Source organism: Barbus barbus (assembly GCF_936440315.1).
Source record: "Barbus barbus genome assembly, chromosome: 13".
Lineage (NCBI taxonomy): Eukaryota > Metazoa > Chordata > Actinopteri > Cypriniformes > Cyprinidae > Barbus > Barbus barbus.
In genome coordinates, this window is record NC_136741.1 from 27,380,914 (window position 1) to 27,400,239 (window position 19,326).

The 19,326-nt window shown below is 37.3% G+C and overlaps 1 protein-coding gene across 1 annotated transcript; it reads left to right on the top strand.

The window, feature by feature from the left end:
- Window positions 1-9,362: 9,362 nt before the first annotated feature.
- LOC306879620 (potassium voltage-gated channel subfamily A member 2-like) lies at window positions 9,363-10,844 on the top strand (the record flags this gene model as incomplete). Its single annotated transcript, XM_079432717.1, has 1 exon — window positions 9,363-10,844. One exon carries the CDS (start codon window positions 9,363-9,365, stop codon window positions 10,842-10,844), a length of 1,482 nt encoding a protein of 493 aa, XP_079288843.1.
- Between the last annotated feature and the right edge of the window lie 8,482 nt (window positions 10,845-19,326).

Genomic DNA, 19,326 nt, shown 5'->3' on the forward strand with positions numbered 1-19,326 from the left:
TGGTGGTCTTTGTAGGCAAGACTACTGAATTCTGCTTCAGACCTTGCAATAACACCAGGTGCTGTACCCCGACAACTCGTCCCACATAGGTGCCTCTAACTGTGCAGTGCTCACAAGCGAAGTAGCTGTTGTGATTCTTTATGCACTTCAGGAATGATCGGGCTGGTGCATCACAAATGAAGGCTTTTACAGTCACTTTAAGTGTTTTCTCTCCATGGACTATGCCATCTTGCTTAAGGTGCTGCAACTCCTGAAGAAAATCAGAAAGGTAGTCTTGAACTGGGCTGGGTTTTGCTTTTCCACAATAGAGTGCCACAATGAAGGGTGCAAAAGCATGTGCACATCTGCAGGCTTGGTGATTTAAACAGTGGAGTACCATCAATGTTGAAGCACATGTCTATGCAGTCTTCTGGGAAAGCAGGATTCTGTGCTAAAACTTTCAAAATGCCAGATGCAATACCAAAGTATGCATATTGTCCGCCACACAGTTCAACTATTGCCACTCTTTTGGGGGTCTTCAGCAGCGTTCTGGCATCCTTGCAGAGGCAATGTCCTTGGCGCCTTAGAATGTCTAGCAGTTCATTTAGTGCAGACCGCGTGCATTTGTTGGCAGCTGCCCAAGCTGCAACTTCCTCACTCAGATCAGGAGGAGTTTCCTCTGCAGAATCATCCGACAGATTGCTAGCAACCTCAGAGTCAGTGTCAGAAGACAGCACTAATGCATCACAGTCGTAATACGAGATGTTGCCATCTGCTGAAGGTGACAAAGAGGTAGTTTCATCCTCACTGAACTGTGCCCTCAGCAACCCATCTACATCACTGCTATCTGAATCATCAGCTGCAAGAGACAGCACTTCAGCATTACGTTTCCTCCAGTTTTTGAAGTATGCCATCATTTAAGTCACAAGTAGCTGCAAAATAAAGAAGGAATACACATGCATCATTTTTGTTCATCAGACATGAAATGTCAATGATTTTTCACTGTGAAAAATTAGGCCTTATGTAAATTTTAGGTAATTGTAGTTGTAATATTGTAAATGGTGATTTTACAATTATATTGTAATAACAGCAAATGTATTGTAATTAATTATACAGTATTATGATAGCACTATAAATAAAATAAAAAAGAATTCAAATATTAAAAAAATAATAAAAAAAGTATTTTTTGGTAAATTTAATAATCACTCCACGGTTTACCTTCTTTTTTTTTCTCTAACTAAGACAAACAAAAAAACGCTATTTAAACTTAAGCTAGCGACAAATTCATATTACACCATAACTTTACATAAATCCTGATTAAACATACTAATCATTGATGTCAATGAGACATCAATATGACATCAATTGGATGTTTAAAACTTTGTTGATTTGACGTATATTAAACATCAAACATATTGGCCTACATAAATATTAAACCAATTTCAGAGCAGGATAACCTCCTATTTTCACCCAATTAACCACCAGAAGAAATTCGCAATAAATCTGAACTTAAAATGATGCTATACAGCATCTTGATCAAATCTTGACTTCTTTTTGACGTCAAATTAACATCAAGGTGCCCGCTGGGAGAGAGAGCGGGAGAGATAGCGTATGTGCTTTCTGTACATAATACATTTTGTGGCAAAAACATGAATATAATCTGTTGTTTGTATCCTTATGTTTACTATATTTATTTGTTTGGCCAGTGTCGTTGTGGGTTTTGGTTCTTTTGCTGTTTAAGGCTGTAAGGACATTTGAAATAACGCAAATAATTTAGCGAAGTGATATGGACATGTAATGCGGTGCCTGGAACTACGTTCGCCGAGCTTTTCCCTCAAAATAATTGCACACCTTAGAACATTCGTCAGCCAATCAGATTCAAGCATTCAACGGCCCCGTAGTATAATGTTAGTTAATGCATTAAATAGAGTTCACTAAAAGGACCTTATTGTAACATGTTACCACATGTTAAATGTTTACTTATGAATGAAATATGAATGAACTTGATGTGGTTGCTAAGGTAAGCTGAGTGGTTGCTAGGGCATTGCAAGATATCTGCTAAGGTGTTTTAGTTGACTGCTAAACAGTGGCCCAAAATAAAAGAACCAACCTCTAAAGCAGGGTTCCTCAAATCTTTCCCTGGAGGGCCAAAATGCTACAGAGTTTAGTCCAACCCTGATCAAACTCACCTACCTGTGATTTTCTAATGATCTTGAAGACTCTGATTAGCATGCTCATGTGTGTTTGATTAGGGTTAGAGCTAAACTCTGCAGGAGTGGGCCAGATTTGAGGATGCCTGCTCTAAAGTCTTTGATGTTGTGGTCCGTAGATACAGTTTGTGTCTCCTCTTCAATGATTTTGTTTCAGCAATTTTATTATCTGGCAATCAAAAATAAATACAAGTGAAAGTACACCTGATTGCTGATTGGACAAGATATTATTATTGTACAATCTGAGGTACTATCATGTCGTTAGCAAAAATAGCGCTGGATGATTATGTGCCAAAGCTTAATACTTAAGGCTCAGGGTTTGTTCGAATCACTAAACCTAAGAATGAGCAGTTATTAATGGGATGCTTAGAAAGCACAGCTAATCACTGGTTATTAAGTACAATCATCTTACTTCATGAGGATGTCTATTAAATGCTGAGTCATGCCTTTCTTTCCACCTCAGTTGTGGATCACTTAGAAGAGCCTGCAGGCATGACATCACATCTGTGGCCCAACGCCAGTGATTCCTCAGTCTGTGTGATGTCATCACAGCTCTCATCTCCTCCAATCTGCCTGCGGAGGGGCTCTAGATACCTGTCGCCATAGTAACAAGAGGAGCACCATCCAGCGATGGCAGAATGTAACAGTAAATGTTGGCTTTCAATGTCTGGTTTTAGTCACAAAACAGTATCTTGATGGTAGTATGAATGTGATTTTAAGGTGAATGGACACTGGATATCATCAGGTATATTTTATGGGGTTAAATCAAATATTCCATGATTTACAAGAGATTTGTTTCTTATCTCTATTACATGCAATCAGACGAGTCATAATGTCATTATCCTCACTGGTGTGTGTGTGTGTGTGTGTGTGCTGCTGCAGGTTGAGATGGATCTGCTGCAGTGAATAAATGACCTTGAGCTGCTTCAGGCTTTTGGCTTCCTGCCATTGTCTGCTACCTCCTGCCTCAAACTCAAGCAGCGCTGGAAAAAAAGCAGAATCATTTAGACTTCAGAAGATTTATGAAATTATGAATTATTAAATTTTAGCTAAATTTGTTAGAAATGTAATTCTGGACCTTTTTTAAATTAGGAAAAAAGCATAAAACCTGCTGCATAAGAATCAATCAATATGATCACAGTACTTCTCGCAAATCAGTAGCTCAGTTCCAATCCCTTTTTTTTTGTATTTGGATATTACTTTAAAAAATATTGGATTGAAACATCCAAAATGTACATAAAAACCTTATAAGCCCACTTGAGGTGGATATTTTTTATTCAGTAAAAAGAAGTGTGCATAAATTGGAAACACATTTACTCCATAAACTCCTATATGCATGTGGGCTTTTAAGTTTTTTTAATCCACTCACTGAAAGATTATTCACATTTGTGTACTGATTTGTTCAGTGATCTTTTCTACAGATTACGTAATTACATCAAGGTAGACTTTTATCTGTTATGCAAGTTTTATACCTATGTGTCAATGAATTGATTTGTTAAAAACACTGCATCGTTTGCTACTGAAACGAGCCTTGTATGCTCTATTAAAATGAATGTTGACAGATTCACTTAGAGAACTAAAAATGAACAAAACAGCTCTATGTTTTGTCCTCCATTGTGTGAACTGACTGACATGATGTGACTGAATTGTCTACTCAGATGATTGGCTGCTATAATATTTAGCATGCTAGCAAATATGAAGTTCGGTTACACTATTTCGATAGTCCACTTTAGACATTCTACTAACTTTACGTAACTTTGTAACTACATGTCAACACATTAATTTGCAACTACATGTTTACTAACTCTCAGTAGGGTAGGTTTAGGGTTAGTATAGAATAAGTTGACATATACTTGCAAAGTTTCTCATACTCAGTATGTTGTATGTTGTGGACCCATCAAAATAAAGTGCTAGAAGATATTAAACAGACAGTCTACTAATACTCTAATGCAGGGGTGCCCAACCCTGTTCCTGGCGATCGACTATCCGGCAAACTTCAGCTCCAACTCTAATCAAACACACCTGAAGCAACTAATTAAGGTCTTCAGGATCATGTGAAAATTAAAGACAGGTGTGTTTGATTAGAGTTGGAGCTAAACTTTGCAGGACAGTCGATCGCCAGGAACAGGGTTGGGCACCCCTGCTCTAATGACTGCTAGTTGACATGTAGTTGCAAAGTTACTTACTGTTAGTAGAATGTCTAAAGTGGACTATCGAAATAAAGTGTTACCTGAAGTTCTTCTAAACTTCATTTCTTTTTCTTTTTTCTTTTTTTTTTTCTTTTTTGCATGAATTGAAGTCATAACCTTAATTCAAACTTGATCCTGGAGGGCCGGTGTCCTGCAGGTGTGTTTAATTAGGGTTGGAGCTAAACTCTGCAGGACACCGGCTCTCCAGGACTGAACTTGGTGACCCCTGCCTTAATGGAAACATAGCTACACTGTTTTAAAAAATCTAAGTGGAAAATAATATTTCAGTCTTTTTACTTCATATTTCTGAGTGAAAGTTTTTTCTCCACCATTTTTTTTTCAGCGTATCAGCAATGGATTTGGATACACAGTACTTTTAGTACAATGTAAAAAGACAATTTTACTGTATGCTTTCCAATGTTTATCACATCCAACACAGACCAGATTTGATTCGACATATTCTGATATTTTGAACAAATAACCTTAAAACATTTATTTCATTTCATTTTTTTAAAGCCTCACTAACATCTGCACTGACAAAATTTCTATGCATCACTCTATTAAACCAATAACTTGTAAAGATAAAATCTGTCTTCCCTCCTGGTCCTGCTCTACAATACAAAACACCACACGAACAGGACAGGACAAAGCTTTTCCTTACCACTCTTCTTAACTACATTAACCAGATGGTCCCTTGTGACTGAACTTCTATATTTGTGACCGTGAGTGTACCTCCAGAGTGACCCAAGATCAATAGGGTTTGGCTCACGCTTGCATTTTCTCTCATTGGCACACATTCACACATCTCACCCAAGCACAGAATTACACTGACCTTTCAGTTTTAATTAAAGAGTGTGAGCTAATGCAAGGGTGAAGTGCATGAACACTCCTTTGTATTGGCTTCTCTCATGAATAACGGCTGAGCTGCTGTCAGTGAGATTTCCTGTACATGTGTGCATGATTGACATCCAAGCTCTGGCTATAAAACAAACAGCCAGTCACAAAGCCCTCAGTATAATTTGTATTCAAAATCATCCCTTGAAAGCACACAGAAACCCACCAATGAAATTAAACAAATAATTCATTTTCCATTACATCTAGCTTAATCATTTGTAGATAAAATGTTAAATGCAACAAATTTATATTAATTAATCAAATTTCCCAGTGAATGCATGAGCTGAAAGCTGACACTATGGTGTAGTAAAAGTGCCAAAGGAAAAGGTGCGGCAAATGGCCAAATCTGTTGCTATGTTAGAAGAAAGACAATTAATCTATTTTGTTTTCTGTCTTTGATTTTCATGCCTCAACCTTCAGATCCAATCACGGTAAACATGCCACAGTTTCAAGGACAGAAAGAATGGTCAAAAATGTACTTTACAGCTGTTGGGAATACTACAATACTACAGTTTGAGCAATATACAGTATAAATATTGTGCATAGATTTAGATTTGCAGCATGCATGGAATACACACATAACCTATAGTAGGCTATATCACATTGGTGCATAATTGCATACTAATTCCACGATTGGACCAGTATAGTGTGCAGTATGCAGAAAACAGTACACTAGCAGCATTTTGTTGGAATCAAAATATAGTACATACAATGCTGATAAAAATGTATGCTATAATAACCTTCAGGAAGGCCCGGTTTTGCCTGCTTGATATTGCAAACTGGTGTTTCTTATCATATTATTTTAATGTATCTTAATTATAAACACTCTGGTTTGTAGTGTAATCAATTTTACAGTTTACTGCACTTTGTTATTCTTCTCCTTATTTCCTTATAGTGGCTAATGAAACAGAAGTCTGGCACATTCGCAGAAAACAGCTTACTTCCACCTTACTTGAAAAAGAAGGTAGATAAAACTTGTTTTTCTAGCACATACAGGCTGTAAAGTTTCAGGAATATTTATGCAGGATTCACTCTCAAAATTGCAATGATTGACATAGCTCTAAACATAGCAATGGACAGGATAAAAATAAATGTGAAAATAGATGTGCATTAAGTCTGGAGAACCCTCCACTCATCTCAGAAGCACCCTCAGTGATTTAATTCAGGACAGATCACTCGTGACGCGTCCCCTTTAAACTGCCCACTCTGCGGATAAAGTGAGGAGTGGTAGCGCGGACGGAGCGCGTCTGTAATCCAGAAGTCTTTTGGTATGCACAGCAACGATTGACTGCAGATTCCATTTAACGCTGTAACTAACTGACTAATGGCTTGTTGCATGAACATAATGCAACAACTACTGAGACGTCGGCAAGCGAGGTAGACAGACAGGTAGGAAGAGATTCGAGACGTCTGTCGCTGCAGACTTCTTATGTATGATGTTCTGCATCTGTTCCCATGTCAACATGACATCTTGAAATAATTTGCGTTTATACTGTATCACTGTAGAAAGTGGTAAGGTGCAGCTGTCACATAAAGGAACCTTTTCTTGATTCAGCTGACTGATTCAATCAAATTAAATACATTTTTTGGCGAATAAAACATTAATATACAACTTTAGCTTCTTCATTGATGCATTTCATAGTGATAATGTTATCACTTAGCCTATCATTAAGGGGACATGACTTTGCAAAATAGCTACAGTATATATGTATTCATACAGTTCATGCAGACAATTACTTCAATACTTCAACTAATTAAATGTCATTTGGATATTTTTTGTGGGGTTTGAAGAATAAAGGTGGTGTAACTGTCCAGAGAAAAAACGTGACAAAAAGTCTAAAGGCTGAAATTCTTACAGTACTGGTATATTCTTTTATTATTATGTATTCTTAAAAAATGGCTTTGTTTTATAATAATACCTATAATATTATTAAAAAGATTGTCAGCCTTTTTGACGTCATATGACCAAAATATATAAATAACATCACATCAAATAGAAAACTTATTGACTATTCATAAATAAAAAAAATAATAATAAATATTTATAAAAATATGTAGTTTTAATTTAAAAAATTTTGATGTGTTCAATATTCAAAGAAAATAATTGTATTATCCCTGACATACTTTGTCATTGACCCTCACACATTACGCAATTATTAATAGCTTTATCAGTCACTTAAAAGAGTGTTTCCATTAATATAACAAATTGACTGTTCAGTTAATTGATGTGATCCCTGAAAGACTAATACTTACTTAATGGGCAAGCCTGATGCTGTGCCTACTGCAAATGTATCACATTCCTCTCTACTGTCAGTTGTTGCAACCTTTCTAGCACAGGCTGTGGCAATCTGTATGGATTGCTCAATGCCTCCTTAAATGTGGAATAAAGAGACCCTCCTTCCTTTGCATCATAATCTTTTTTTTCTCCTGTTCTTTCCTCCTTGTCCTTCTCAAACAACCTGCTGTAAGGAAGCTTTGGGGTAGACGAGGACACACCCGCATACTGTACCTCTCTGCCACTCCTCCCTGCCTGTCCCGTTATGCACAATACGCCGGTGCGCCGAGAGCTACGGCAGACAGTGGCAGCTGGGATTTGAGGAATCAGATGTGTGTTTGTCCTTTTTATCACAGCCATACAGACACCGGAGTGCTATCCACACTTCGAGAAGGCTGTCGTGACTTCTGGGAACCTGAGGAACCACAGGGGTGATTTAAGAAGTTTATCCTAGCAGGTATACTGCCTCAGTTCTGATTATGCATGGATGCTTTATTTATTTATTTGGTATCTGTGTTGTGCATTCTATTATATACAGTTATGCATCATGTATAATATAATGTGGAGGGATCTAAAGAGTAAAAAGAGAGATACCACCAAGTCTTGTTAAGCCTAAAATGTATTTTCCTGCAGCTTAATATTTCATAGGCTGCTTCTGCTTAATATTTTAGAGCATGCTGGCACCGTTTGGGACAAGAAACATTCCATTGAAATGACTCCAACAAATATGTATGAACAGCATGGCATATGTGGTTCTTTGAACGTTCAGGTATTTCATGGAAAAGGGTAGGAAGAAAGAGATAGGGAACTCACTGAATGGATACAGCATGGTTATGTAGCATGTGCATGTCTCATAGAGAAGGGCCTCTTTCACATGACTGCACTGTTAGAGATTCAGTTTTATGTGAATGGATATTTGTCCATTGCCGCACACCAGAAAGAACTGACAGGGCTTGACGAAGAGCTTCATTTTGTGGTGCTTTCTATAAGAAGACCAAGGAACTCCTTTGCATGTGAATGCTTAACTAAATATGTTGTTTTATATAAATTGTGCTATATTTTAAGATCTACTTTCTGCCTAAGCTTTGCTGTTTTGTACTGCATGTGTGGTCTCTCTCTTGAATATTATACTAGGTACATACTTAAATTATGATAAACATTATTCATAAATAATACAGACCTGTTTTACCTGTTTTCTTAGTTCTTTTTGCCTTAGAGTGACAAGCAAAGTAGGACACTAAAGTTTTACTTAATATTAAAAAAAATTTCCTCCATATAGTATATTGAAGATTTTTTTAAATCTATTTATTTATTTATTTTAATTGAAATGTAATGATCGATAGGCTAAATCATTGGCATCATATCTTTAAACAACGCCAATGACACATTATCAGAAAGTGTCCCGCTTTACCTGCGTTCACCCTACTTTTGTTGCAGAAAGCCTTTAGACCAAGGGTGTCAAATTCAGTTCCTGGAGAGCCAAATCCAATCCGAAACAGCTAATCAAGGTCTTCAGACTCACTAGAAACTTCCAGGCAGGTGTTTTGTTGCTGGTTGGAGCTACGCTCTTATGGACAGTGGCTCTTCAGGACCAGAGTTTGACATGTGCTTTAGACCCTCTGTAGACACAATATTTAATTTCTCTGCATGCTGTTTTCAAACATCTTTTGTTGTCTTTCAGTTGACCCACCCGGTGGCACGCTGTGGCCCTTAGTGCTCTACGGTGTCAAGCCCCCTTCTGTGAGGATTCCTTGCATTTTTCCACCCTGTGGTGCCCTGCCTCCGTGAAAAGTGCAGGCCTCACCCTCCTGCATAATGACTGTGGCCACGGGCGACACCTCAGATGAGGCGGCAGCACACCCTGGTCTTCCTCAGGACTATGACCCCGGAACAGAGCAGGAGTGCTGTGAGCGAGTGGTCATCAACATCTCAGGTCTGCGTTTCGAGACGCAGCTTAAGACCCTCTCGCAGTTCCCCGAAACATTGCTTGGGGACCCCAAGAAGCGCATGAGGTACTTTGACCCGCTAAGGAATGAGTATTTTTTTGACAGAAACCGCCCCAGCTTTGATGCCATCCTCTATTACTATCAATCGGGCGGAAGGTTGCGGCGCCCCGTCAATGTTACTTTGGACATTTTTTCAGAGGAGATCCGCTTTTACGAGCTCGGTGAGGAAGCAATTGAGATGTTTCGGGAGGACGAGGGTTTTATCAAGGAGGAGGAGAGGCCGTTGCCTGACAATGAGTTTCAGAAGCAGGTCTGGTTGCTGTTTGAGTATCCAGAAAGTTCTGGGCCAGCCAGGATTATAGCGATCATATCCGTCATGGTCATCCTCATCTCCATCGTCAGCTTCTGCCTGGAAACCTTGCCCATCTTCCGCAGCGATGAGGAGAAGATGCACAAAGTCCCAGTTGGTGTCACTAACTTTACAACCACTTACACATCCACCTACTTCACAGACCCTTTCTTCATTCTAGAGACGCTATGCATCATCTGGTTCTCATTCGAGTTCTTGGTGCGCTTCTTTGCCTGTCCTAGTAAAGCCAGCTTCTTTGTGAACATAATGAACATGATTGATGTGGTGGCCATTATTCCATACTTTATCACGCTGGGAACGGAGTTGGCGGAGACAGCAGAGGACGGGCAGCAAGGGCAACAAGCCATGTCTCTCGCAATTCTGAGGGTCATCAGACTTGTACGAGTCTTCCGAATATTCAAACTCTCTCGTCACTCAAAGGGACTTCAGATTCTTGGCCAGACCCTCAAAGCCAGCATGAGAGAGTTAGGTCTACTCATCTTCTTCCTCTTCATCGGAGTCATCCTCTTTTCCAGCGCCGTCTACTTCGCAGAAGCTGACGAACCCGAGTCACAGTTCTACAGCATCCCAGATGCCTTCTGGTGGGCTGTGGTTTCAATGACGACCGTTGGCTATGGAGATATGGTGCCTACAACCATTGGAGGAAAGATTGTAGGATCCCTCTGTGCCATTGCTGGCGTCTTGACCATCGCCCTTCCTGTGCCCGTCATTGTCTCCAACTTCAACTACTTCTACCATCGAGAAACAGAAGGTGAGGAGCAGGCGCAGTATCTCCAAGTTAATGTCCCTAAAACTGATTCACAAGAAGAGCTGAAGGGAAGTCGAAGTGGATCCACCATCAGCAAGTCGGACTACATGGAAATCCAAGAAGGGGTCAACAACAGCAACGAGGACTTCCATGAAGAGAACCTCAAGACAGCCAATTGCACTTTAGCTGATACAAATTATGTTAATATAAAAAAAATGCTGACAGATGTCTAGTAATTCGAGGAGCAGGTACGAATTGAATTATAAAAGGACTAGTAAGCCATGTTCGAAGGAGGATTATAAGGTTGAACGCCTCAGTTATTGTCATGAGATTTACAATCTCCTGTTCCTCATTAAAAGTCCAACCCTACATCCAAGTCCGTCCACAATCAAAGTTATTGTCAAATCAATCATCAGTGTTTGCATGGAATCGTCTATATCATCCAACACCTTATCTGGATCAGGAACCAAGTATTTATTCGAAACTGTGGAACACAGCACATGAGTGTCAGTATATTTCCATCAACATCTTACTCTCAAAGCCAAGCTTCGCCAAAGAAACGTCATTTGTGTGCTTCATCTGCTGTTAAAAAGGTTTGCGGTTACATGCAGTACATGTATACGATGCAAAGAATATTCACAGACGTTTCGTCCTCCCTCCTGCTGCTTTTTAAAGAACACCAATATTCACATCGATTCAAGACAGTTGTCTGTCATTTTAGCGATATTGTAGTGATCAGGCTAGGAATGTCATTGAAAACTGCCTGCTTTTGTGTCGATATCTGTGTGTGGACCCAAAATACGTATGTATGGACAACACTTGTATCTATTCCTTCACGATTATCCTGCTGCAAAGTTTTTGAAGACAAGATGAATGTCTCTACATCTCATATTTTATGTTATTTATAGTCTACGGTGTCCACTGTCCACTGTCCTTCAATGGATTTTCTTTTATCATTTCATATCAGTTTTTTTTTTTTTTTTTTTTTTTTTACAGCTCTTCAGGATAAGGAACATACAAAACACGTAAAATGGAAAAAATAAGCAAAATAACACCCTAGTGCCACAGAAAAAAAAATGCTTGATGTATTTTGTGTAAGAGCATACTGTTCAGTGTATAGTTTCTGCTACGAGCTGCAGAGATAGTTCAAAATGTAGTTGATATTCAAATTACTTTGTCACTTAATGAGCCATATTGTAGTTCACACTTAAATGTCCCCTAGCAAATTTGTAGCAATGATGTCAGATTGTTTTAAATCACTGGCTTGTCTATCATCCTGAAATCATTTTCAGATGTTAGAAAAACCTTGATAGAGCTTGTTAGACGTTTTGTCTTTTTTACTGCCTTTGATCGAGAAAAACACTGTTATAGTGTTGCATGGCCTCAAAACCAATCCTAATGGCACGGATTTTAAACTCAAGAAAAAGAGAAAAAGTTAGCTAGAATATTACAAAAATATGTATCTTGCTCTGTATATATACATATATACATCTATTTTTATCTGCAAAGTTTTATTGTGATCCAAAGGTGCTGTTTTCAGTTTTGCAATTGAAAGAATGAAAAGACACTCTGCAATGCATTTGGATGGACAGTGCAGCATTAGGGCATTGATTGCTGGGACTCTGATTGTCTTAGCTTCAGGTGACCTTGAAATCTAGACTTACAGGCTTACATGCATCTCTTATTATGAAGAGACTGTATAATGCCAAACAACAATGAATCAACAGAAAGAAACTACGGAAGTCAATATTGGCTTCTTTTGATAGACTTTCTACAAATGCTTAGGCTCCAACCACAGTTGTTGCATCCTTTCCTTAAAAGTATAGCCATTATCAAGGCAGTAAATCTCATTGGTTTTATTTTATTGACTTTTTAGATGCAAAATTCTGAGACTGTTTATGGATGGATTGATGATTATTTGATGTGACTGTGCACCAATAGAAGGTTTCTCACCCACATCTATTCCAATATCTCACCTGGGCTGCAGGTGCCTTTGTCTTCGTCTCTCTAATATTTTTAAGCAAACTTTGTGCTGATGCTGCTAATTTAGATACTGCTTTCACAGCTGCAGCTAATTTTGTTTTCTTTTTTAAATTCAGAATATAGACATCACTGTAACACGCATAATTCGGGTAGGTTTAACCAAGTTTAAAAGCCTGAATGTTAAACCAATCTATCCAAACTGACGCCCCACAGTGCATAGCCAGTGCCTAAGAAATGTACTAAACTTATGTTTGGATGCTTTAAAGCTGAAGTGTGTCTTTTTGAGTGTGTCAGTAATCCATTTGTGAGTTAATTTCTCCCAAAAATATAAACAAAAATCACTGCTCTTATATGTAAGCAACAAATGGTGTGATTTTAGGGCAAAACTATCCGTGTGTCGGACCAGTGGCAGACGGGGAGTGTTTGGAAGATAATAATGAAAACTATTCCACTAGTGGAACAGAAATGACACACATCCCCTCTAAAGCAGGCAAACAGCAGGTGTTCTATGCATGACATTGGGCAGTATACTGTTGGTGAATCACATGTATCATCCTAATCCACATAAAACTAAATCCGACATAAACTTTGTCACTGTAACTTATAGTTAATGTGTGACCATAACATGTGTTATGCTTTTGGTGCTAGTCCTGGCAGTGTTAAATGTCAGGGCTATAACAGTACATCTTTGAAGCCTTCTTTTTTTCCTCATTGGACAGGCACGTCTGTGAAACATTGAAAAGCACAGTCATTGCTTTGCTTGCAGGTGCATCAGTTTCTCGTATCCCGTTTGGATTGTGTGTTGATTTTCTAAATGTCATTTGAAATGCTAAATGACAGCATTGAATGTCACAACATCATATTTGTTAGCCATATTCTTTTAACCAGTCCACTGCCATGGTTTAGAAGGCTGTGCATCAACTTATGCAATCAATTTATTTATTTATTTATTTATTTTTGTCTTCACAAAAGTTTTTGTTAAAAAAAATGACTTGGAGAGAAAAGGCTCAAAGGCCAAATTCAATCAAAACCATATAACCATTAAGTCTCCTTCCAGTAGAGCTATATTTCAATTATCATTTCAATTTATCACAGATTTAGAGCAGTAATTAAATTAAATTAAATTAAATTTTACATTAAACTACTACTTTTTCTCATATTCAATGAGGAAAAAATTTAGGCAAATTTGATTTTGATTTGATCTAAAATTCTGTATCATGAAAAGTAGGTGTTCTAAACCAGAAAAGTTATTTAGTTGTTAATGTTAACCAAGAGTCAAAAAGCTTGAAAAGGAACATAATTAAAAAAAAATATTTGACAAATCATAAACCATTAATCCAGGAACATTATTAAGTAAATATTTAGATTTCATGTTGAATTAAGGATAAATGTACTGTTGTGAGATTCTGATACAGGTTTAAAATACAGTGAAGTTGCAAGAACTGTTGTACCGTGCTTTGATTGCCTTTGACCTTGAGGACATGAGTAGGCTGCGGTGATTGAGACGAGCCCTGTATCTGTCCATCCCATGTTGTTGAGTCTGCGAAGAAATAAAGAAAGTCTCTCCTATTGATTAGTTATGCAATACAGTGTTATATATGTGTGTGTTTGAGCATGTGTGTATATCCATAAAGCACTTCAGACCCTATAGCCTGTGCACAACAGCCAGACCGAGGGATGTCTAGACTTATACAAACACTTCAATTGGCAGAGAGTTGAATTGAGTCTATTTCAACCCATTCTGGCTGTAAAGGACAAACCCAAGACACTGAATGTTTTACATTCCCGTTAGTGTGATCCAGTCTGTAATATTCACTCTTCAATGCAGCCATGTTTTTTTAGGATGTAAGCGCTGAAAAACAGAATGTCTTCAGTGTTACTGGATGTAAAAAAAAGCACTTTACAAGCACCATCAGTGGACAATCTATGGACCGAGACATGCATATATCCCTTCCAAATGATCAATACTGCAAATACAACAAAGATGATATATGAAATCCGAAAGCTGTGTTGCTTGTTCCTTTCAATGTTGTATTGTATTTTCTAAATGTTACAGAAATGCTCAGAGCTTGTATTTGGCAGATAATTTTAGAAAAGGAAATAATGACGGCATTGCACGGTTTCAGAACACTGGGAGCTTTTTGATGTCGATATTATTAGCTCATCCAGAGGAAAAGGTTGGTAGCTTCAAACCATTCAGGGAGAGGTGCCTATTGGCATCTTTGATTTTACTCCACTTTAAGTGCTCAGCTTATAGTCCTCTGCACTTTCCACAAAGAGGAAGCTGTGCTAAAAATAGCAATTTCTTTGGGAGCAAAATAGATGGGGAACTGTATGCGTGTCTGAGTGGAGGATATAGACAAGGCTGGTGCAGAAAGACTGGCAATGTATATCGGCATAAGCTCTGGAGAGATAGAGGCGTGCGAAGCGAGAAAGAGAGAGAGAGAGAGTGTGTGTGTGTGTGTGTCTAAGTGACAATAGGAGGAGGACAGAATGTTCAGAGAATAGACGAGAATAGATGACAGGGAGCGGGAGGTGTGGGATCAAATATGACACCTTTGTGAAATATTAAGGGATAGGCAAAAGATTTTCAGCATCAAATGCTTCCATTCCATCCTATATTCATAGAGTATTGATTATTTTTGGACACTGAGTAACGATGATTCCTTTCTAATGCAATTTCTTTGTGCTGTTTAGAAACCTGAACTGGTTTTATCATTTATATGAATGAGGACTGACACTCATTTGGGGGTCAGGACGGTACAGACCCTATTTGCATAGGCTATAAAAAGATATTCTCGCTTTACTCAAGCAGTGCTAGTTTCAATGTGTAATGCTGGAAGGGTACAAATACAGATTCAAAAGCTTGTTTCATCTCAGTCCTACCATGTGCTGGTGCTGCCTGAGGTAATGTTTCATTGAAAAAGAGAGCATAGATGCCCTCTAAAGGCAGTGCCCTGAAATATAATTCACATACTGTATATTTTCACTGTCTAACAAGAGCATATTTTTGGTTGCATGGATGAATCTCACAAGGAAATGTCTGGGTCCATTCCACAATCAAGGAAAAAAGAAAGATGAAAGATAAAAATGATGTTTTACATTAGAAAATGAAGCTAATTTATGATAACGTTTTTTTTTTCTTAATATTGATTTTATTTTATTATTTTATTTTATTAATGACAATTAAGCACATCTTGACCCAAATTCTAATTACAATAATAAAAATAATTTGGTCCAGATATATTGTTTTTTTAAATTAAACTTAGGACAACAGATTTTACCATGATGTATACTTACTATTGTACTTGACAGATTTACTAAACAATTTAAATATTAATTTATTGTGCTTAATTGTTAGGAAATTAATTCCCCATGCAATAAATAAATACATCCTAAAATTGCCTTTAGTTCCATTAGGCAAATATACATACATATATATATATATATATATATATATATATATATATATATATATATATATTATACATAATGTATTATAATATTTATAATTTATATAATAAAATATAAAATAATGAACATTTAATATAATACAATTTGATTCTTTTGATTTAGTGGTGAAATTTGACCTGGCCATTTCAGACTGCATCAAAGCATTGCTTTGCAATTCTGAAAACCACTTTGACAAGATACATCATATTTTCTGCTTATTAGTATTTGCAAAACATATACTCTGACAGTTTTTTTCAGTGAATACTGTGTAATTATATCCTAACCTGGAAGTAGCATACTGGTATAGCCACTTGTAGCCTAGATTAGAAAACACCTATTTTATTGTATAATGCAGTGCACCAATGGCATTAGTATTCAGCCTTCAAATCTCCTTTCTGCTCCCAAGTGTTCAGTTGCCATATGGCCTGGACTCAGATCCAAGAACACGGGTTCCTGAGCCACACCCTCCACCCTGAGAGATGGAAAACCTGTGGATCAGAGGGAGGTCGGGGCACACTTCACTCACACTGCCCTAACCGGCTGTGTTTGTTTACCACAGATATGCCACATACTGTTGGATTTAGCAGCTTCTGTCAGTTAATCTATTAGAAAAATGCAAATGTCAATGTCAAATGTCAAAATGCAAATGTCATATTAACAAATACAACAACAAATAAATAAGCTGATATAAGAAAGGTTAGCAAAAGATGTTGTAAAGAGTTGAGGGCTTTCCCAGACTCCAACCGAGTCAATATAACACATTGGGCAGAAACCAGGGTTACTATCGTACACTTATGCTGAATTCTTTATCAGGTTTTCTTTCATTCTGTAAACATGAAAATCCTCATAAATCTGTATGAACGTGTCTGAGTCTACTGATGTAAGCTGTATTGATGTGAGGTGCAGCGTGATTCTCGTAACCTACCAGAGATATGAGAAGTCTTAAAATACTCATCATGAGTTAATATTTCATCACCAACTGAAAGCTCAGCACCGTATCTCTCCAACGGGGAATATTTCCCTGTGTATGGAAACCAACAGAAATGTCACAGATATTAATTCCGTTCTGTTAAGATAATAACCTGAATTTAAATAAATACAAAAAGACTTATTATAGCCAGAGATTATATAGTTTACATTCCTAAAAACAAAGGTTCCAAAAGGGGATTTTCACAGTGATGCCATAGACGAACCAGTGCCTTTCAGTGAACAGTTCTTAAAAGAATCCTTTTTTTTTCTTCTTGGCATTAAGAACATTTTAATAATTTAAAGAACCTTTGAATTATGAAGAACCTTTAGTGCAATAGAAAGTTCCAGATTCTTAAGATGTCAATACAGAACCTTTATTTTTAAAATAAATATTAAAGAGATTATTTACCTAAAATAATAATAAAACAATTTCTGTCATCAGTTATGCATTTGTCTCACATTTAAATGTATACAAGCATAAAAAAAAGTACAGCAGTGGCCGCAAACAGTATTTGGACATTTAAACCACACAAAATTTATGAATGTCAATAATGGCTTATCCTAAACACTGAAAGCAGATGATTTTGCTCTTGTCCACTAGAGACAGTATGCAACAACACATGCGCTCCTTAGATCAACTTTCATTACCACACACAGTATCTGTACAAGCAGCATGTCTAGGCTACTACAGAGGGAACGTCATTGAAAGAAAAGGACAGAAATACTAGTGTATCAAAAACTCTCAAAAATAAAAGTTCAAAAAGGTGGTTTTTACAGTAATACCATAGCATAGAAGAACCATTTGGGTTCCCCAAAACACCTTCCAAAAATAACACATTTTAAAATTCTAAAGGACCATTTTTGACTACAAAGAACCTTTTATGCAGCAGAAAGGGTTCATGGATTTTACAGGTTCTTCACAGAACCATAGATGCTAGTAAAGAACCTTTATTTTTAAGAGTGAAGGACAAATGGAAGCAACAATTGTTCTCTAATGTTTAAACAAGGAAAATGCTTCTTGATGAATAAATTACTCTAAAGTAAATAGCTTCTATATTATTCATTTGCAGTTGTTGTCAGAAGGCCTATATCTAGTATCTATTTAATCAAAAGCTATATAAAAGCTCTACCAAAATCTAGCCTATAGCTTAAAGTCTCAAATTAGGCTAATTTAGTCAATTCTGTCAAAACATATTGTATTCTCAGGCAAACAAATGTTAGACAGAGAATGAAAATACTATGTTCTTTTTGGTGGCTAACAGCATAATCAAATTATCCAAAATATTTCAAAAATGAACATGCAAGTGTGTGGAATATTTGGAACTTTGTGAATGACACATTCCAATTCTGTGGGTGTAGATTCTATTTGAGCTTGAGCGTGCTTAAAATAACCAAAAGTTGTATTTCAGGTACCTCTCACAGCATGCTTTTGTTCATTATCTTCAGGAGAAGATGAGTGTTTTGTCTTTGCTGTAAAAGATTTTGGAGGTCAAAAGTAAAAGTTTTAAGTAGACAGTTGCATTGGTTCAACTCACGATATTCAATTTTCATGTGCAGTTTTGACTTCTAAAACCGTCTAAAATTTTGTTAATCACCTAGAAACATAACTCTGCACAAGTAATATAATGCAAAAGATCACAGACCCCAGAAGGCCAATTTATGAGCAACCATTACTGTTCCCTTGAGCCAGATGCTTAACCTCAGGTTATTCTCAAGGACTTGCTCTCTAACAAGACGTACAGTAAGTATCTGTTAAACAGAGAATAATAAAGTAATATAAGCAGGAGTTTCAATGCTGTTAAATTTACCATCTGATCCATTTTCATAACCAGCCAGTAAACAAACTAGTATTTAAAGAATCAATGTGAGTAAAACTAAAGGCCCAATAGGTGTAAATGTTAAAACCCATTTGTTTATAGAAGGCATCATCTCGTTGTAAGTGAATTGGACTGCATAAAATCAATGGAGCCATTCCATTACTCTCAACCCTATTGATCGCATACAGCAGAGAAGAGCAGGCTGGCCTGTGTCAAACAGAGTCCCTAAGTCTATGAGAGTCTGTGAGAGTGTTGCTAAGGTGATAGACAGTCTGCCTCAATGTGGGCAGGTCTGTGAAATACTATAGACAAACTGTAGACCTTAATAGGCCAAGTCTCATTTCACATGTAAGACTAGACAGGTGAGAGACAGTTAACCCTTGACACGCCACAGCATAGCCATATTACAGTGGCCGCAAACAGTATTTGGACATTTAAACCACACAAAATTTATGAATGTCAATAATTATCCTGCCCAATGAACTAATGAAAT